This window comes from Plectropomus leopardus, chromosome 3, assembly GCF_026936395.1.
Source record: "Plectropomus leopardus strain MGB_pleo_1.0 chromosome 3, ASM2693639v1, whole genome shotgun sequence".
Taxonomy (NCBI): domain Eukaryota; kingdom Metazoa; phylum Chordata; class Actinopteri; order Perciformes; family Serranidae; genus Plectropomus; species Plectropomus leopardus.
In genome coordinates this window covers 5,072,485-5,090,338 of record NC_142178.1, presented here as the reverse complement: position 1 = coordinate 5,090,338, position 17,854 = coordinate 5,072,485, and the positions used below count along the sequence as shown (strand labels likewise).

Sequence of the window (17,854 nt, the reverse complement as noted above, 5' to 3'; positions counted from 1 at the left end):
CTTCACACTTGAGAAACTGTTACCACTGTAACAATTTTTCTTTGGCTTAAAAAAAGAAAAGACGATAGTCAAGTATCAAAATAGCTGCCGATTTGTTTTCTGTTAATCGGCTAAATGAATAATCATTTAATTGTTATGTTCCAATTCTGCTACTTGGGAATAGTATATTTTTTAGCCTGACCTATAGAGCCCCCTGAAAGACTAAACTGAGGGCAAAATTCTATAACGCATGGGTACGTCGTCACGTGGTAAACACATCTCAGTTCTCGCGACAGCACACGACAGTTGAATTTGAAAACAGGCGGCAGTGTTGTGTGAAGAAAACGGAAGAAAAGGTACTTTTCTAAACCCATAAATACTTTCTAAACCCAATAATTATTCTGTATAATAAAATGTCTGCTTTGCTTTTTCGATAAAATATGATGTAAAGTGTCTCTAGGGAACTTTTTTTCCCCTTACGACGTAGCTAGGTTACGTTGTTTTCTTGCTTGTCCTTCTGTGGGAGTTGGGTCGAGGTGGGGCTTTCAGCTTTTAACGTTAGCTAATGAGGCTCTCGGGACAACCAAGCTGCTGCCGTTAGCATTTAATCAAAACGTAACGGGAGGTGAAAGCTACAGACAGGAAAGCTTATACGGCTCTTTAACCGATTCTGTCTCTTAATTTTGTTTTCTGCTGAAGGAAAGATGACTGCAGACAGTGAAATAGACATTAAGGAGGCGTTTCAGCGCGCTCAGAAGGGCCACAATAACAAAGCTAAGCTGGTTGCGAGCCTCAACAGCCGCTACAACAAGGTAAGTGGCGATATGTGAAAATATAATATAAGTTGCCTTATGTACAGTGTTTATGAAGTTTACAGTTAGATAATTTATACCGCTTAAACACTGTTAAAATCAGTGTCTGCATGGATATGTATGTATTGTGGAAAACAACCTTCGTTCTGCGAGAGGGTTTGTTATGATGAATTCACTGAATTTACAGTTATTTTCAAAGTGGAAAATTATTTTTAGAGCATCTCTAAAAAGGGCAATTCAGAGTTCTGCACTGTTTTTTAAAAGCACATGGTCATATGAAAAGACAGTTTATTTTATTTTTTTAAATGAAAAAAATCGAATAAAACTGAAGAATAAGAAATACTGTGCAGCTGTACTGAAAGGAGAGATTTTAATAAATAGCCCTCAAAATCAGGGGTAGGGGAAAACTTGATACCGCATAGTATCATGACATTTTGCATGGCAATATTGTTTTAATACAGGGATGCCAAGTATAGATTTTTTTTATCATAAATGATTAAAATACAAATTCAATTTTTGGTTTTCTACAATAAAAATAAAATCAATGGATCATTCAGTCCACTTGACACATTTTTGCTGCATTCAAAATTATTAAATTAAAATGAATACTCTATCTTAATAGATAAAACAGATTTTGACCAAGTTTTCCTTTGGGGACATTTGAGCAGCTGAAATAGTTAAGAAATGCAATATTATAGCAATATTCTGCATATTGCAAAATGTGTAAAATTACAATAATATTGTATAGTGAGTGTTGTTATTGGGTTGTGACTTAAGTATTGTGATAATACTGCATTGTGTGGCCTGTGTCGATTACTTCCTGATATAAGTTAATAAAGGAAAGTGGCAAACAGAAAAGCTTTTATCTACAATTTAAAATTATTAAAGTTGAAGCACAACTTTTGTAGAGGTCTGGAGTAAGCAAACCTGTGTCAGATGATCTGAGAGGCCTGGATTGTTATCTATTCTACAGTGATTAAATATGAAAAAAATCTAATCACAGTTACGTTTCCACCATATTTTTTAACCTAAACTATTTTTTCTCCTGGTTTGCATCCCCTTTCACCTGTTACTGATGACATCCTACATCTGCTCAACCAGCTTGAGGACAAGACACTGTTTCATGAGGAGTTTGTCCACTACCTGAAGTATGCCATGATTGTCTACAAGCGTGAACCTACAGTTGAAAATGTCATCGACTTTGTTGGGAGGTTTGCAACAAGTTTCCAGTCTCCACCCAAAGCAGAGGAGGAGGAGCAGCAGAGGGATGAGGAGGAAGAGGAAGAAGATGATGCTGAGGATGATCATCCATTTCTGAGTTTCATCTTCAACTTCCTGTTGGAGGTAAAAACATTGACTACAAAGGTCAATTTTGTGATGGATAAATGTTTATCATTTGTAGCAAAGTTTTTAAAGAAATTTTATCCTGATACTGATACATTGATGAAAAAAAAAAACTTGCTGACTTTTTTGTGAACGTTGTCTGTACAGAGAAGTCCTGGTGTGCTTGATGTGTCTGCTGCAACCTAATCTGATTTTGTCCCATGCCATCTGTCTCCTCTCTCCCTGTTGGTCTCCATCTGTGTCTCACTCCTACACTGTCCTCTGGTATGCAACACCCTTTTCTCTCTCCTGCCTATCCTCTTTCCTTTTATTCATGGTCACTCTTCTTCCTGCATTGTCCACCTGTCTCCCTCCTCTTACTTCCACATCTTCCCTCAAACTGTCTGGACTGCTGCATTCTCTGCTCTCCGTTCCTCTCAGTCTCATAAAGCCAGTAGCCATGCGGTACGTTTCCGTGTGTGCCAGCTGATCAACAAGTTGTTGGGCAGCATGGCGGAGAACGCCCAGATCGACGATGACCTCTTTGATCGCATCCACCAAGCCATGCTGGTGCGTGTCACTGACAAGTTCCCCAATGTGAGGATTCAGGCTGCTTTGGCTATGGCGCGCCTACAACAACCAAAGGAACCCGACTGTCCGACCATCAACGGTTTGTTTGTTTTTCCCTGACTTTTTTTCCCCTTTGTTATTGTACAACATTTTGCAACAGTGCTTTGCTTTTATTTTTCTAAGAATATGTTTGTTATTACTTTTGTTTTGTGAATTAATATATGTCTGTCTTTTTCATTAGCCCTCCAAATCTCTAATTCTTTATTTCTGTCCACTGTTCAGCCTACATGTTGATTCTGGAAAATGACACCAATGCTGAGGTGAGACGGGCTGTTCTTTCCTGCATTGTGATGTCCCCACGCACCCTCCCCAAAGTACTCAAACGCACCCGGGACATCAAAGAGAACGTCCGCAAGCTAGCCTATCAGGTAACCACAAGTACAGTCAAATGATCTGGTATACATTTATGCACACATATGCAAAGTAGCTCAGCAGCTAATAACCTAGTAAAGTTGTTGCCTGAGCTGACTGAATGTTGTCAACTAAGGGGTTTAACCTCTATCTCTGTTTTCTATTTTAAGGTTCTGGCTGACAAAGTTCACATTAAAGCTTTGACCATCGCACAGAGAGTTACTCTACTGCAGCAGGGTCTGCATGACACCTCAGGTAATCTTTGTGTGTGTTTGTGTGTGTAACATTCCATTTTTTTTCAATCAAGCACTTGCAGTGAGCAAAACAAATCTATTAAGGCTGCAACTATTATCAGTTCATCTGTTCAGCAGTCTTGATTAAAAAGGTGTTAGAGGAGTGAGTCCTAAAACTCAGAAATTATTTTATTTAATTTATTTGTTTTTGCACTCCCAGATCCCACGCTTTGAAGTCAATGCTTTTTTTAAAATGAGTTTTTGGTTAGATGCCTGAAATAAGATCTGTGGTTAACACAAACTAAAGATATTTTCAGGCTTTGTTCTGCAACATGAAGTATGTCAGTAAATACCCCGATAGTGAATACTGAACTTTTAAGTGTTTTAAAAAAGGCAATTGCTAACAAGTGGCTGAATGAGACTACAGAACTTTATCCCACGAACACAGCTTTACAGTCTTACTGTGGTGGTGACGATGAAGTCAGGCAACTGTGAAGTAGTTCGTTTATAGCCTAACATTAGGTTTTTACTTTTGGCGATTGCATTTATGCCTAAAAAATCATAAAAGTAGTTTTCATTTATGAAGATTATCTTCGCAAATGGTAATACTCCATACTACTTACTTACTTTACTTGTGCTGCATCTTATTTTCTGCAAAAATCCAATAAAATCAGATACCTTTGGCTTTTTGTCAAGAGACCAAGGCGATGTTTACTTTTCTGACTGACACATAAAAAAGTCACCTGTGCAGCACTGAAAGGTTTTGTCCATGAAGTGACAATTAAAAAAAAAAAAAAATGCCCCGAACAATTTTCTGAGCCTAAGGTGACATCTTAAAATGTTTTATTTTATCCCACCAGCAGTTTTTATTTTATAAAGCTATATAGCAGAGAAAAGTGCACTCTCACAGTGGAGTTGCTGAAACCAGTAATTAGAAACATGAAAAAATGTCATTTATTGCTGGCTGAAACGACTTTTAACTTTTGATTCATTTTCTTTTGATCAACAGATTGTTTTGGCTCTAAATTCCATTGTGCCCATTTACTATATCTGATATGCTGTGTGTGTGTTGCAGAAGCGGTGAGGGAGGTGGTGTGTTCTCGCCTGCTGCCGGCCTGGATGCTTCGGCTGGACGGTAATGTCATCGAGCTGCTCCACAGGCTGGATGTAGAGAATTGTGCTCAAACAGCTCTGGACACACTGAAAGCCATTTTCAGAGGCACACCTACTGAAGATCTGCTGCAGAACAGAGTGCAGCTCGACAACAGGTACACTGCAGTCTTGCTCTTACATATCATCACGTTATTAATGAAATGTCCACGTTTAGAGATTACGTGTGTTTTCAACAGGAAGCTGATCGCAGTGGACTCTCTGTCCTGTGAGAATGTGCTCTACTGGAGAGCTCTGTGTGAGTTCATCAAGGCTAAAGGAGACGATGGTGAAGAAATGCTGGATCAAGTGCTACCAGACCCTGCCACTTACGCCGACTACCTCTACGGGTGAGAGACAGATTACATTTTGGGTTTTCTTTATTCTTAATTCAGATTAGTTTCAACAGTCTCTATAGATTGATTTATTCTTGTAGTTAAATGAGGGGTTTATAGTTTTGATGTATGTCTTAAAGCAAGAATCAGGTGCCCATATGAACACTGAAACAGGTTTTTCTTTAATACTGAGATCCCTTTCTAATGCTGCTTTGTTAGAATCCTTGGATAACAATCCAGTCCCTCTATCATGCAAAAAACACATTCAGAACTTTACCCACATTTTAATACATTTCTTCAGCAGACTGACTTAAACAAATCAAAAAGTTATCTTTCAGAGTTCGTGTTTTAGGGTTGCTGTATGAACAAATATGGAATATAATTTTAGCAGTTTTCAGGTCTGGATAAGTATAGAAAAAAAGAAATTACACTATGGAAAAATGTTTTTGATGCTTTTCTTTGTTGTACATGATGATAAACTGAAAACGTTTGTTTTTTGGGCTGTTGGTCGTATAAAATGTACCATTTAATACATCACTGTGGGCTCTGCGAAATAATGGCATATTTCAACAATTTATTGACAAAGCAATCAATCAATAGGCAGATTAATTGATAATTAAAACAATTGTTAGTAGTCCCTATTGTGTTTTCAAATGTAAATTGATTTATTTCTAAAAAAATTTATTGTACAATCAGTTTTTTTGCTGTGGAAAGAAGTATGGTGCGTGACTGAATAACATTCCTAAACAGAGCTGACGCCCGTACATCACAGCTCTGTCCCAGCTGCCTTATAAATCCAGAATAATACATTAGATTGAAAGAAAATGCAGCAATGTCATTGAATGGCATTTTTACAAAGCATCACAAATAACCAAATATTCAGCTTGTCCAAACCGAGTTCTGCAGGGATGTAGTTCTCAGAAAGGAAAAACTACCTTTATCACCATTTCCATGGACAAAAACAAAGCTGCACAGATGTGAAAGCTGATTGAGTTAACCTTTTAACCTCATTTTAAAAGAGACTAAAGGAGCAATAATATAATATTATATATTCAGTATGTGAAAGGAAAATGATACAAGTATAGGCAGCGCTGGTTACTTTACTTCCCCGTTAGGTAGATATGTTTGACAGTGAAATGTCACCAGTCAGGCTTTGGACTGAATGGCCACAGTTGCTAAATACAAGTTTTCTGAGGACTGGTCATTTGCACTCAGATGTCAAATACAGTCTGGAAAATCTACAGAAATGTGTGGAATTCAGAAATAAAAAATGTGTAGGAACTCTGGCTGTCTTTTTGTACCAAATTCCCTTTTTTTGTTCCAGTCCCTCCACTGCAGCTGAGAATGGCAACACAGTATGGGGAAAACCTTAAAATGGGAGTTCTCTACTAAAGAGGCCGCAAATTTGGAAGATAAATACTTTGATTTGTCTAACTCACTCTGCTGTAATCTCATGTAATCGCCAGATACAAGCTTTGAATATATTTTTGCTCAGAATGAGTACTGTGGATTGTGTCCCACATCACTTAAACTGAAAGCAGTTAAGGAAGGGATCTTTTAATCATCACAGCAAGAAAAAAATGGTTAGTTAGTGATGCTCTGAAGAGAAAACACAACTGCCATAATGCTCATGTTGTTACTCAGGTATCTGAGTGCAGGTCCGGTGTTCTCAGAGGAACGCTATCTGTATGTAACTGTGTGGCTAACTCTGTGCTTTTGTTCAACTTAACCTCACTAGTTATTTTAAAGTGCAGAAATGAAATGTAAAACAGTCTCACACAGAAAAAAACACATAGCAATTTCTGTCGATGCTCTTGTAAGTCTTTTTAAATTCATATGATCAAAGCTGGATACTTCAAAAACAGCTGTGATCAAATTAACACGCCTCAGGGAACAAACACATCATGTACTGCGACTGCTTTGAAATGTGGCTACAGGCCATCACATTAAAAATACTAGACTGCTCATTTTACTAACACTTGAGAACTTGTAGTATCTTTTGAAACATGTAATGTTTTATTCTAACAGAAATAGTTTTGCTTTTGATGGCTGGATTACAGCATTGATCCAGAGACTGGTCATTGTGATTGAGATTAAAAACCTTTTTTTTTCACCATCAAGTTAACTTTACTTCACACACTACACCTTGAATATGCTCTGTTTCTTCTTATCTTATAGTGACCTCAAAATATGGCCTTTAGCAAAAATCACAGAATGCCTTCCGCACTCATTTCTGCTTTTAAACTGCAGGACTTTTCTATGCACCAGTGTTGAAGTATTCTGCTGTTTCATCAGCTGCCTAATGTGTGTGATGCTGCAGTGTGAAATGCTCCTTAATTAAATTTGCTGTAACTGAGTGGCACGCTTAACTTTCATCTGCTCATAAAACACACTGGGCTGATAGCTGATATGTCTGTGTAGCTGTGGCTTGTAGGTAGTGCTGGTGCGGTGTTTAGCTACCTACAGTGTTGCACTTTTGTATTTAAAATTAGTTATTTATAATGTTGGACCACTGTGATTCTGGTACCCAAGGGCAGCATCAGCTAATTAGACTGAGCTCTGAGTGTTATGATTTTAACTGTTGCAGATATCTTAAGGCAGTGCCTTTGCTGTCAGAGGAGCAGCGGGCTGACTTTAACCAGCTGGAGCTCGTCATGACCAAGGAGTTCATCTCCCAACAGCTCATCCATCTCATCGGATGTCTGGACACCAATGAGGAAGGCGGCAGGTAAGATGGTGAACAGAGTTATGTTTGAAAAATGAGGAACAGACTGTGCAGGAAGGAAGGATACAGTAACAAAACAAATTTCTATCTCAGCTGGGAAGAAAAGTATTGAGAGACAGAGGGATAATGGGCGGCACAGTTAATCAAAATATGATCAAAATTGCAAAAAAACAGATTGCATGAGCTGCAGTTTTTTGATAAAGGTAATGTTTTACAAGACACCTTTACTATACCTATACACACTTTGCATTTTGGGGTTACAGAGAGCCCTCGGCCTACACATCATATTCAAGTCATAACAGCGTGCTTTTTTGTCACAGACAACAGCAAAAATCCAATCTTTATTTTCATTTTTTTTAATTGAAAATGTAATGCAAAAATTACCATTTTGACCAAAATCACAAGTCCTATTGCAATTGCAATATGGGGCTTCTAACACATTCATTTATTTGTGGTGGGCCGCCACAATTAAAACATCTCCTGGCACAAATAGATTTTCTAGGGCTATTGAAATATATGTACCATGTGGTTATTCCAGGGTTTCAGCGGATCCCTAAGAAGTCTTAAAAACATTGAATTCATTAATCTAACATATAAGGCCTTAATTGGTGTTAAATTGACTTAAATTAATCTTTCAAAAGTCTTAAAAATAATCGGCCATGGGAAGTAGGACTTTATGAATAGTTTTTTTCTGATGTTGTGTAGTGATATTTCAAAATATCTTGTGACATATATATATTTTGGTTAAATACTTTAACAAATTCCTCTTCTGAAACTTGTCATGGTGGAAATTCAAGCTGTAGAATCTCACATGCAGAGTGAAATACACAAAACTGCAAGGTAAATTGGCCAGAAGTGCCAGATACTACCCACTTCTGTTGGTAAACCAAATACATACTTTTATGATAATGTAATCATGTAACTTCATTGTCTTTCATGTGTTTCTCCCTAAAAAGGGTTGGGTTTTTTTCAGCATTTGACGTAGATAATCTAATGTTTTCACTGGACGAAAAAGTCATGTCCTTTAATTTTGGTTATTAGAAAATTCGTCTTAAACTAATTCCGAGTGTCATTAAAAAAAGTCTTAAAAAGTCTTAAATCTACCTTGCCTTAAGCTGCAGGAACCCTGGGTTATTCATTGCTCCACATTCTTAAAGCACCGAGTGTACTGCCTGTCTGTCACCACAGACTGTGGTGGTCACTGAGTGAGGAGCACAATACCAGGCACAGTGAAAGGGAAAATTAACCATTCATTGTGCTGAGTCTAAAAGTTTGCATTTGCTCACTCTGCACTGTGCTTCTCTTCTCATCCATCAGTTTCATCAGCTCTGACCTGATCAACTGATCAGTTAGCCACACCACGACTCAAACTGCTGTTGAGGGATAAAAATAACTCATGATGAGTTTTGCCTAGAGATGGGGCACAGAATGATTAAAAAGGGACACGCACACAAGTTGCAATTTATAAAAAGCAGATGGCTGAGTGAGTTACATTGTACAATTGTTATGATTTTTGAAAGCAGTTATAGAAAACAAAAGCTTTTTTGTAGCAGGCTGTAAACATGTTTATTTCTGCTGTAAAGTTTTAACATGGGGGTCTATAGGGATTGATTCACTCTTGAAGCCAGCCTCAAGTGGCTATTCTTGGAACTGTAGTTTTTGGCAGTTAAACTTTGGCTCCATTTTTCAGTCCTGGAGGTTTCTGCTTGATTATCATCAGCTTGTTTATAGACTTGTTATGTTTCATGTTTGTGTAGGAAGCGTGTGTTGGCTGTCCTGCAGGAGATGTTAGCTCTCCCACAGACTCCCTCCTCCCTCATCTCACTTCTCACTGAGAAACTACTCACCCTCATTCCTGATGACCACAGACGCATACAGACTGTGAGTTACATTTTACACTTGAATCTTCACATCTTCACTTGTGAAAATTCAAGTGTTTATTGAATCCTCACTGCTTTTTTTTCCAACACGCAAGGGCTTGTTGTGCTGCTGGTTTGTATGAATTAAATTCTGCTACAAAAGGTCTTTTGTTTGATGTGTCAAAAACTTGAGCCGATTTTCCATTCTGTGGCCGTATCATTACCGCTGAGATTGATGCCTGAATGAGCTGGCTTTGTGTCACACAGGTGGCAGAAATCATCTCCGATGTGAGGGAGCCTATCACCGAGGCCAGTCAGCCAGTGGATGAGAACATGAGCCGCCGGCAGCAGGTCCAGGTGGGCAACACTCTGCCAACTGAAAGCAATTAGATTCTGTTATCCCTTCCAAATACCCCGCTGTTTTTTTGGGAGGGATAAAAACAACACATACTGGCACACTGCTAATTTGTTTTTGGTAAAAAAAGATCAAATTAATGAAAAGACACATAATGATTGATTGCTACAAAAAGATATTCAGGTTATTTTTGATTATGATAGCAATTATTTGTCATGTAAACATATGATATATGATTGAACATATTCTAAAATGGAGATAACCAGCAAGCTCTCTTATTAAACCTTTTTAAAGTGAGGTGGAAGGTGCACATCTTTGCCTGGTATTCAGGTTCAGGTGTTTCTCCTTTTTATATCTTTTTTATTCCTGTTTTAACCTCAGTAAAAGTCATTGGTTACCTAGAAACACAAACAGGTACACAGAGATTGCTCACAACTTTGTCAATATCTCACCTCTCCATCTTTCAGCAACTATGTAATATCCAAAGGCCAAACAGCTGCAGGGAAGTCAATCCTGGCCCAGGTGTTTAACTTTCATCCCTTCTGTGCACCTGCGTTCTTTCCTTATCTCCCCTTTTTTCAGTCAGTAAAGGCAAAGCAGCCTCGAGAGGCTTGTCTCCTGGCCCAGAGCCTCAGGTGTTGTTGTTTTTCTTGTAAATCGAGGTGCAGTTGCCCGTCTCAACCATCGAGAATCCTCTTGAGTGTATTGCAGTAAAGGAGTAACTCTCCCCTCTTCCGTTTACGTCCCCACCTCCTCCCCTTCAGCTTGCAGAGGTGAAGGTGCGCATCTTGGAGGCTAAACAAACCCTGGAGGACTGCATCACTGCCCAGGACTTCAGCCGTGCTGCAGAGCTAAAGGACTCCATCATCGAGTTCGAGAACCGCAGGAACCAGATCATCCAGGAGATTGCAGAGAGCAGCCAGCCGGCCGACAAGGAGACCCGCACTGAGAAGGTACATAACCACACAGGAAGCACCACCTCTGTTTCTTTACATGTTATTAATGTTCCAGGGGTTTCCCGCTGGACAAAAAAAGCAAGGAAAGGTTTTAACACCTTTTGGTTTTCTCTGGGTTTTTTTGTTGTTTTTTCAGAATGACCCAGAGACTCTTCTGCGGTGTCTAACAATGTGTGCAGAGCTGCTGAAGCAGATGAGCATCAAGACACGAATTGGTCCAACCATCAGCGCCCTAATGTCCTCACTGGTATAAATCCAATCTTTACACATCATCATATTTTCTCTAATGTTACTGTAAATGAGAAGATCACCGGAGTATCAGAACCAAGATAGCTGCTATAGTGTTGATTAGCATGTACGGCCTGCTATGGACTTTTTTTAGTCACTCCTTTAGTGCCAGTGAATGCAGTGTGTATGTCTGTTGCTATGGAACCCCCCCTCATAAAAAAAAAGGGGGGGATTTTAAAAAATGATAAATTATTAAAAAATAATAACTCAGCTGTTTTACGTTCATTCAGCCCTTTATTAAACTACCTTTGAATAAGTGATACAAATGTATGAAACAACCTTTAATATAAACTTCTTTCATTTGAAATCAATCTACCTGTCTATCTATCTGTGATTATTTTCTACATGTTTGTTTATATCATCTCATGTTAGCAAACATTTGTGGAGGTTAAGTTCAGTCAGTGAAAGTTGTTTTGATGTCTCTGTTTCCTATGTCAGGTCCTGCCCAGTATTGCAAATGCTCACCCTGCTGTCCGTAACATGGCCGTGGTGTGTCTGGGAACCTGCACTCTGCACAGCAAGGAGCTGGCCAAAACCCACATGGTCCTCCTGCTGCAGGTAATGTTATATATGATACATGTTAAACAGTCAGTTAACCTAAATAGCAAAAAAAAGTCACATTTAATCCACGGGTGGTATCTGCCTGTGCATGACTAGAAACTTCTGAAGCGAAGTGGAAAAATATATCTTTATCGTTTTGATTACTGACCCAAACCTGAATCACGTACTACCAGTACTAAAATTGTGTCTGTGTGTTTTCAGATTGCCCAACTGGATGAGGTAAAGATCCGTATCAGCGCTCTGCGGGCCATCATCGACCTGCTGCTGCTGTTTGGCTTCCAGCTGCTCTCTGACACAGCTGCCACTCAGACGGCCCCAAACTCCCAGTCAGCAGATGGACAGGAGGAGGACGCACCAGCGGCCGAGGAGAAGGGGGACGTACCAGAGGACACCGCACAGAGTATCCTGGTGATGCTCTCAGAGTTCCTGGACAGTGAGGTGAGGTTGAGGGTAAAACAGGGATCCTTAAAAAGTCTTTAAATGCATTGAATTTATTGATAAAATTTTTTTGTGTGATAATTTAATAAATTATTTTTCTTAAACTCGTCATGATGGGAATCCACTTTTATGATAATATAATATGTTCAATATGTAATATGTTGTCCTTGTGTTTCTCTCTAAAAGTTGTTTTTGTCAACATTTGACGTTTGACGTAGATAATCTAACTTTTTCTTTTCTGAAGTCATATTTGATGTCATAATAAAAATTCGGGCAAAATAAAATAATCGTTTTTCAAGTTTTGAAAACTTACCTTAAGCAGCAGGAACCCTGTAAACTATTTACTCAACAGATAGAAGCATGTGTCAAGTTTTCTTTGAGACATTCTTAGTGAATTATCTGTTTGTTTTGAGGTGTCTGACCTGCGCACAGAGGCAGCAGAGGGCCTGGCCAAACTTATGTACACCGGCCGTATCTCCAGTGCCAAGATGCTCTCCCGTCTGGTGTTACTGTGGTACAATCCTGTCACTGAGGATGACACCAGACTGCGGCACTGCCTCGGCGTCTTCTTCCAGCTCTACGCCCGCGAGAGCAGGTCACACACGCACACACACACACACACACACACACAAAAGCAAACATTAAGCTGTGTTTAATTGAAGTTATTCTAGTGTTTTCCCCATCCTCCTATCATTAGTATGATTACCGTAAAACTCCAAATAGAAGTGCAAGCCCGGTGTGGCAACACATTTTGACAAAGGCCTGTCTCAATTAGAGGCCTGGTCTGGTTTCCATGCAGTACATACATACATACATACATACATACACTTATTTTTTCAGTACAAGTTCTGTGGATGAAGGAAAATGTCCAGTGAACTATATTTATATATTTCAAATTATTTTACAGAATTATTATAATTTTTAAAGGTTTTTTGTTTTTTTGTTTTTTTAAATTAATTTCTCTGTTCGTGTTTGTTTTGGGTTTTTTTTTTTTCACTTTCTCTGTTTTGAAGGCTTTTTTGGCAATTTTTTTCAGGTATTTGTTTTGTACTTGTCACAGATTTCTTGCTGACTTCTGGGTCATTTCTTCTTTTGTTGCTCATTACCTTCTTCCCATGTTTTTGAAAAAAAAAATTCCCATCTTTGGGAAGCAGCAGTTTTGTGTGAAAGGAATTAAACGTTAGTTCTATATTGATGCTTGTCCCAAAAGTCCCCTGTTGATTTCAATGATTTAAGCAAATAATAGCTATTAATTGAAATTTTACAGTAATTGCCTTGGTGAATTATTTGTCATGTTAAATGACATGGAGTGTGTCTTTGCATGTTTAGGGCCCACCAGGAGGTGGTGGAGGAGGGTTTCCTGCCGACTGTTCGGACTCTGATGAATGCTCCAGCCACCTCTCCACTTGCTGAGGTGGATATTAACAATGTGCTTGAGCTGCTCGTCGAGCTGACCCGTCCGAGCGCACTTATCAAGCCCTCAGCAAACACAGAGGTAAGAAACATCCTCAGAGCTACTGTAAACTCACAACGTCCTCAGTGACCAACCTGTGTTAACCCTTATTAGTTCTTGTGTTTTTATTGGCCCTGTGTGAGTAGAAAGCAATATGATGAAAAGCTCAAATACACATTCATTACTTCAGCACAGATGAAGTCTGCTAATTGTTCCCTTGAATGCTTCAGTTCAAGATCAAGCGTGCAGAGCTTTAATTCACAATTGTTTTAGTCAACTGTTTCTACACAGTTTCATGTGATAACAGAAAACCAACTGAATTTACTGAGTGTGTACATATGTCTTCAGGAGGTGTGTGTCCATGACTACTTGGCGGTGCGTATGTGTGGGGAGATGCTGAAGGACCCTACAGCACCTGAGGTGCGCCTCTATGCCAAGACTATAAGCAGCCTGGAGCTCAGCAGAGACGAGACGGTCAGGAAAGACCTGCAGACACTGCTGCAGCAGCTCGTACAGGTACACAGACACAGCAGCACTGAAGTCTGTAGCCATGTTAGCAGATCTGTGAGGCTGAGCACAGAAATGTTTTGGTTAAATGCTAACATCAGCATCACAGTGACACCGGTAACAGGCCAATACTTTTCCTATAAAGTGACCATTTGTGTATCACTCAGTATGTTTACATGCACAGTTTAGTCGAGCTATGGTTATAGCTCGATTAGGCCATTTAATTGGACTGCTGTCCTTGTGCCAGTTTACAAGCACCTGGAGGAGAATTATTTTATTGATGTATTGATGGAGTATGTCCAACTCCTCCACGGCAGGTGGAGATATGCCTCTTTTCAGCTAGTTGCTAATAGACATATATTAATTATACAGTCTATGATATTGACTGAATCACAATCATAACTGTTTATTTACAGTAATTTTGAAGTAGAAAAACGCTGCATCACATACATATAATCAAACAGAGCAAACTGCCTTCATTTATTATTCTTGAGCCACCTAAAAAATCAATATCATTTTAAGAGAAGCCTACGCTATATTTACAATATTTTCATCACTTTACCTTGCCGTAAGACAGCCCTTACAGACGGGGATTTGAAACCATAATGTCAAAAACACCAGACTCCATTGAGAAAAACAGCCATTGTGCTCCACTGAACAGTGGAGCTGCTGCTGTACCACTGCCTCCATCAGCTGTTGTGGAAGGTAAAGAGGAGCAAATATAGTGTACACTTAAAATGATATTGATTATTTTTTTAGGTGGCTGAAATATGTTGTGGCCATGCCCACAACAGGACATCGCTCAGCTTCTGTGGCAGTGTTGTGGGACTGTACTTTAATTATCAGAGGAGGGCGGTGGCTGGGGTGTAACATTTTTATTTAGAATAAATACAAAATACTACCTTTTCAAGTTGTGTGCCCCTTACCATAGCCAAAAAAAGTCCCTCCTTAGTGCTTATATTTTTAAAAAATGCACAGTCCCTATCTGTAAAGGCCGAGGGAGGCCGGCGTGGCGACCAGGATCACTTAGTCCAGTTACAGTCCGACTGAGGTGTTAACATGACTGAATAGCTCGACTTCCAATCACATTATCTGGGTGTGTTTGTCAGATTTTGAGAAATTCGATATAGTCTGATTTCAGTTGGACTAACATGTTTACATGTATTTTAAAGGTCCAGTTTTAGTCGGACTAACATAATAATTCGACTTTTTCTAACATTATGTAAAAGTACTGTATTAATGTGTGTGAATTATTTGTGAAGAAAATTTTGCTTGCACACATCCACAAAAAATGAAAAATCCAAAAAACTGTGAATATTCCTCATGAATTAAAGTAATCAGGATCTGCATTTAACAGCAAAACTATATAATCCTTTTACAAACTCTTACAACTCATGCAGTATAATCCAAGCCTCATTTTTCCTCTAGCTTGCTCAGTACTTGAGTATACTGCATGAGTTGCCTGGGAGAGGGAAGTGTGGAGTACTTAGTCTGCTGCCCCTGCGGCTTGGCCCCAGATAAGCAGATGAAAGTTAATGTATGGATGGATGCATGAATTGTGAGTGTTTGTAAATAGATGTTTTGATAAGGTTTTGCTGTTGATAAATGTGGACCCTGATTACTTCAATTCATGAAAAATGTTCAACTTTTTTGCATTTTCCGTCCACCGTAGAGGCATGGAAGAAATAAAAGTTTTCCTCACAAATTCAAGGTAAAGTGGTGAATGCATGATAAAGAAATGCTCATTTTGCTGAAGTATTCCTTTAAGAAGGTTTAATGTTTACTATGTTAACCATTCATGTAGCATGTTAATTAGTACCAAAAACAAATACCAGTTAAGGCTGTTGTGATTATAACTAGTTTTGCAGGTACTGAATCATAAACCAAAATATTAAACATTAAAATTTAGATCTGTTAAGGGTGCTGGATTGCCAAATTTATTACAATTCTTCCTGAGGGGGACATGAATGTGTTAACTGGATTTCATGGCAATCCTTCTAATTTTCTGTCTATGTGATGTAACTATCACATGATGGTGCTGAATGAACAGTCAGGGGATCTCCACAGTCAGTAAGACGGGTTCACGAGCGTCTGTTCAAACTGCGTGTCTGTCCATTTAACCATTGGTGCAATATTTCAGTCTGGACCGACAGAATGGAATTCATTGCCAACACGAGAACCACGTCACTAGTTTGGCTAGGAACACTTAGCCTCTCATACTGTTTCATGTATCCATATATCTGCCTCTTGATAACGCTTGATGTTTAATTTCTTGTCTTTCTGTCCTTTTCCTCTTCAGGTTGTCAAGGATCGAGTCTGTCTCCGTGCTCTGGAGAAAATGATTTATCAGCTAGTGGACTCAAGAGAACAGGCGGAGCTCCTCAGCGCCAGCGCACTGCAGCCTTTGGATGTCAATGCAGATGGTACGCATGCAAACACACTGACAGCCTGCGTAAAAGAACCTGACATCCTGCTGAGCCTCTGTAACAAATGTTGCCTGTGTCTAACTCGATTTACCCCACACACGTTTGTCACAACTCTTCTTGTAAAAGGATTATGTCATATTACCGGAACGTTGCTAAATGGATTAAAAATGCCTCCACATTCCATTTGGTGTCTGTCAACATGAGAATACAGCCAGCGCAGAGAGGAAGTGCAAAAATATGAATTTTCTGTCTTCATCTTTCCGCAGAGGCCGCAACAGACGATCCATCAAAGTCTGCCAAGAGAGCCAAACGAGGTAACGCAGGTTCTGTATACTCATCTGAAACTGCAGTTGTTCATAGCGCCATATATTTTTAGAGCTCCTCTTGTCTACCTGAGTCAAGGAGTTGAGTCAGCAGTGTGAGGTAACCCGAGTGTTTGTGTGCACAGGTCAGAGGAAAGTGTGCACAGCCAAAGGGGGCAGAAAGCCGAGCAGGAGGGCAGAGTCATCAGAGGAGAGGTGAGTGGTGGCACTTAACTCTGGCAGCACATACAGAAACACGATGATTTCCCTGTAGAAAGACAGTATGTACACCGATGATGTACACATGACACATTGTCATATTCATCTGCTCTTTGTGTTGGTCTCAGTGATGGAGAAAATGTTCCAGAGCCAGTTTCTGTGGTGCGTCCCTCACGGAGGGCCAAGACTGCAGCTCTCGAGAAGACAAAGCTGGACCTCAACACCCTTATCAACCAGGAGGCCAATGTGTCATAGAAATCAGGTTATGAACAGAAACGCAACAATGGAAATGAGTTATTTTTTTAAGTGGTGTTCAAGTACTTCAGTCTAATGCCATTTGCAAATACTTTTGTAATGTGGAGCTATTTACTCACCCTTTTGTAGTAAAAACCATCTGTAAATACTGCAAAACCTCTGACATAGAGCCCTAACAATGGCATCACCTCTTTATATGTTGTCGTATTTTCTTTGCTATTTCTGCATGCTTCCCACTTTCAAGATTTGTCGTGTATATCATTAAAGTGAAATATGATTTTATATAGTTTGTCCTCTTCATCTATGTCTGGAAAAAGAATCTCTGTCTGTGTGTGAGCGAGTGTGTTAGTCCTCCACATATCTCAAGAACCTCTCATCCAAATGACTTCACACTTGCAGATGTATAGCTGGGGACCCAAAGATGTGCAGTGTCGAATTTGTTGTGAAGAGGACACAAGACACGTTCAACATTAATAAATGTTAAATGAACCAAACAGGAGGGACAAGAGAACAGGCTCCGTGACTGTTCAGATGAGGGGCACTGCTTCATTTAAGGTAAAGTTGTCATTTCTTGTACAATAGTGGATAGCTACATGAATAATATTATTGATATTAATACATATGTTTACTTCATATTTTTTATGCTATTTTGGATGACATCCTATACTATGACTTTTTATGCTCATTTGGATGTCATA

General features: G+C 39.3%; 1 protein-coding gene across 2 annotated transcripts; it reads left to right on the top strand.

Moving 5' to 3' along the window:
* The first annotated feature begins 201 nt into the window (after window positions 1–201).
* ncapg (non-SMC condensin I complex, subunit G) lies at window positions 202–17,438 on the top strand. 2 transcript variants are annotated; one of them, XM_042485213.2, is made up of 22 exons: window positions 202–335; window positions 679–791; window positions 1,893–2,135; window positions 2,556–2,784; window positions 2,967–3,112; window positions 3,266–3,350; window positions 4,404–4,596; window positions 4,678–4,827; window positions 7,400–7,540; window positions 9,295–9,418; window positions 9,664–9,753; window positions 10,516–10,704; window positions 10,844–10,954; window positions 11,434–11,553; window positions 11,758–11,994; window positions 12,408–12,589; window positions 13,324–13,489; window positions 13,796–13,963; window positions 16,254–16,377; window positions 16,647–16,694; window positions 16,829–16,898; window positions 17,030–17,438. In XM_042485213.2, exons 2-22 carry the CDS (start codon window positions 684–686, stop codon window positions 17,154–17,156), a joined length of 3,051 nt encoding a protein of 1,016 aa, XP_042341147.1. In that variant the 5' UTR covers window positions 202–335; window positions 679–683; the 3' UTR covers window positions 17,157–17,438. The 2 variants fall into 2 exon arrangements, with proteins under 2 accessions (XP_042341147.1, XP_087931533.1); XM_088075407.1 differs by having other exon boundaries at window positions 299–335; window positions 684–791.
* Window positions 17,439–17,854: the final 416 nt, after the last annotated feature.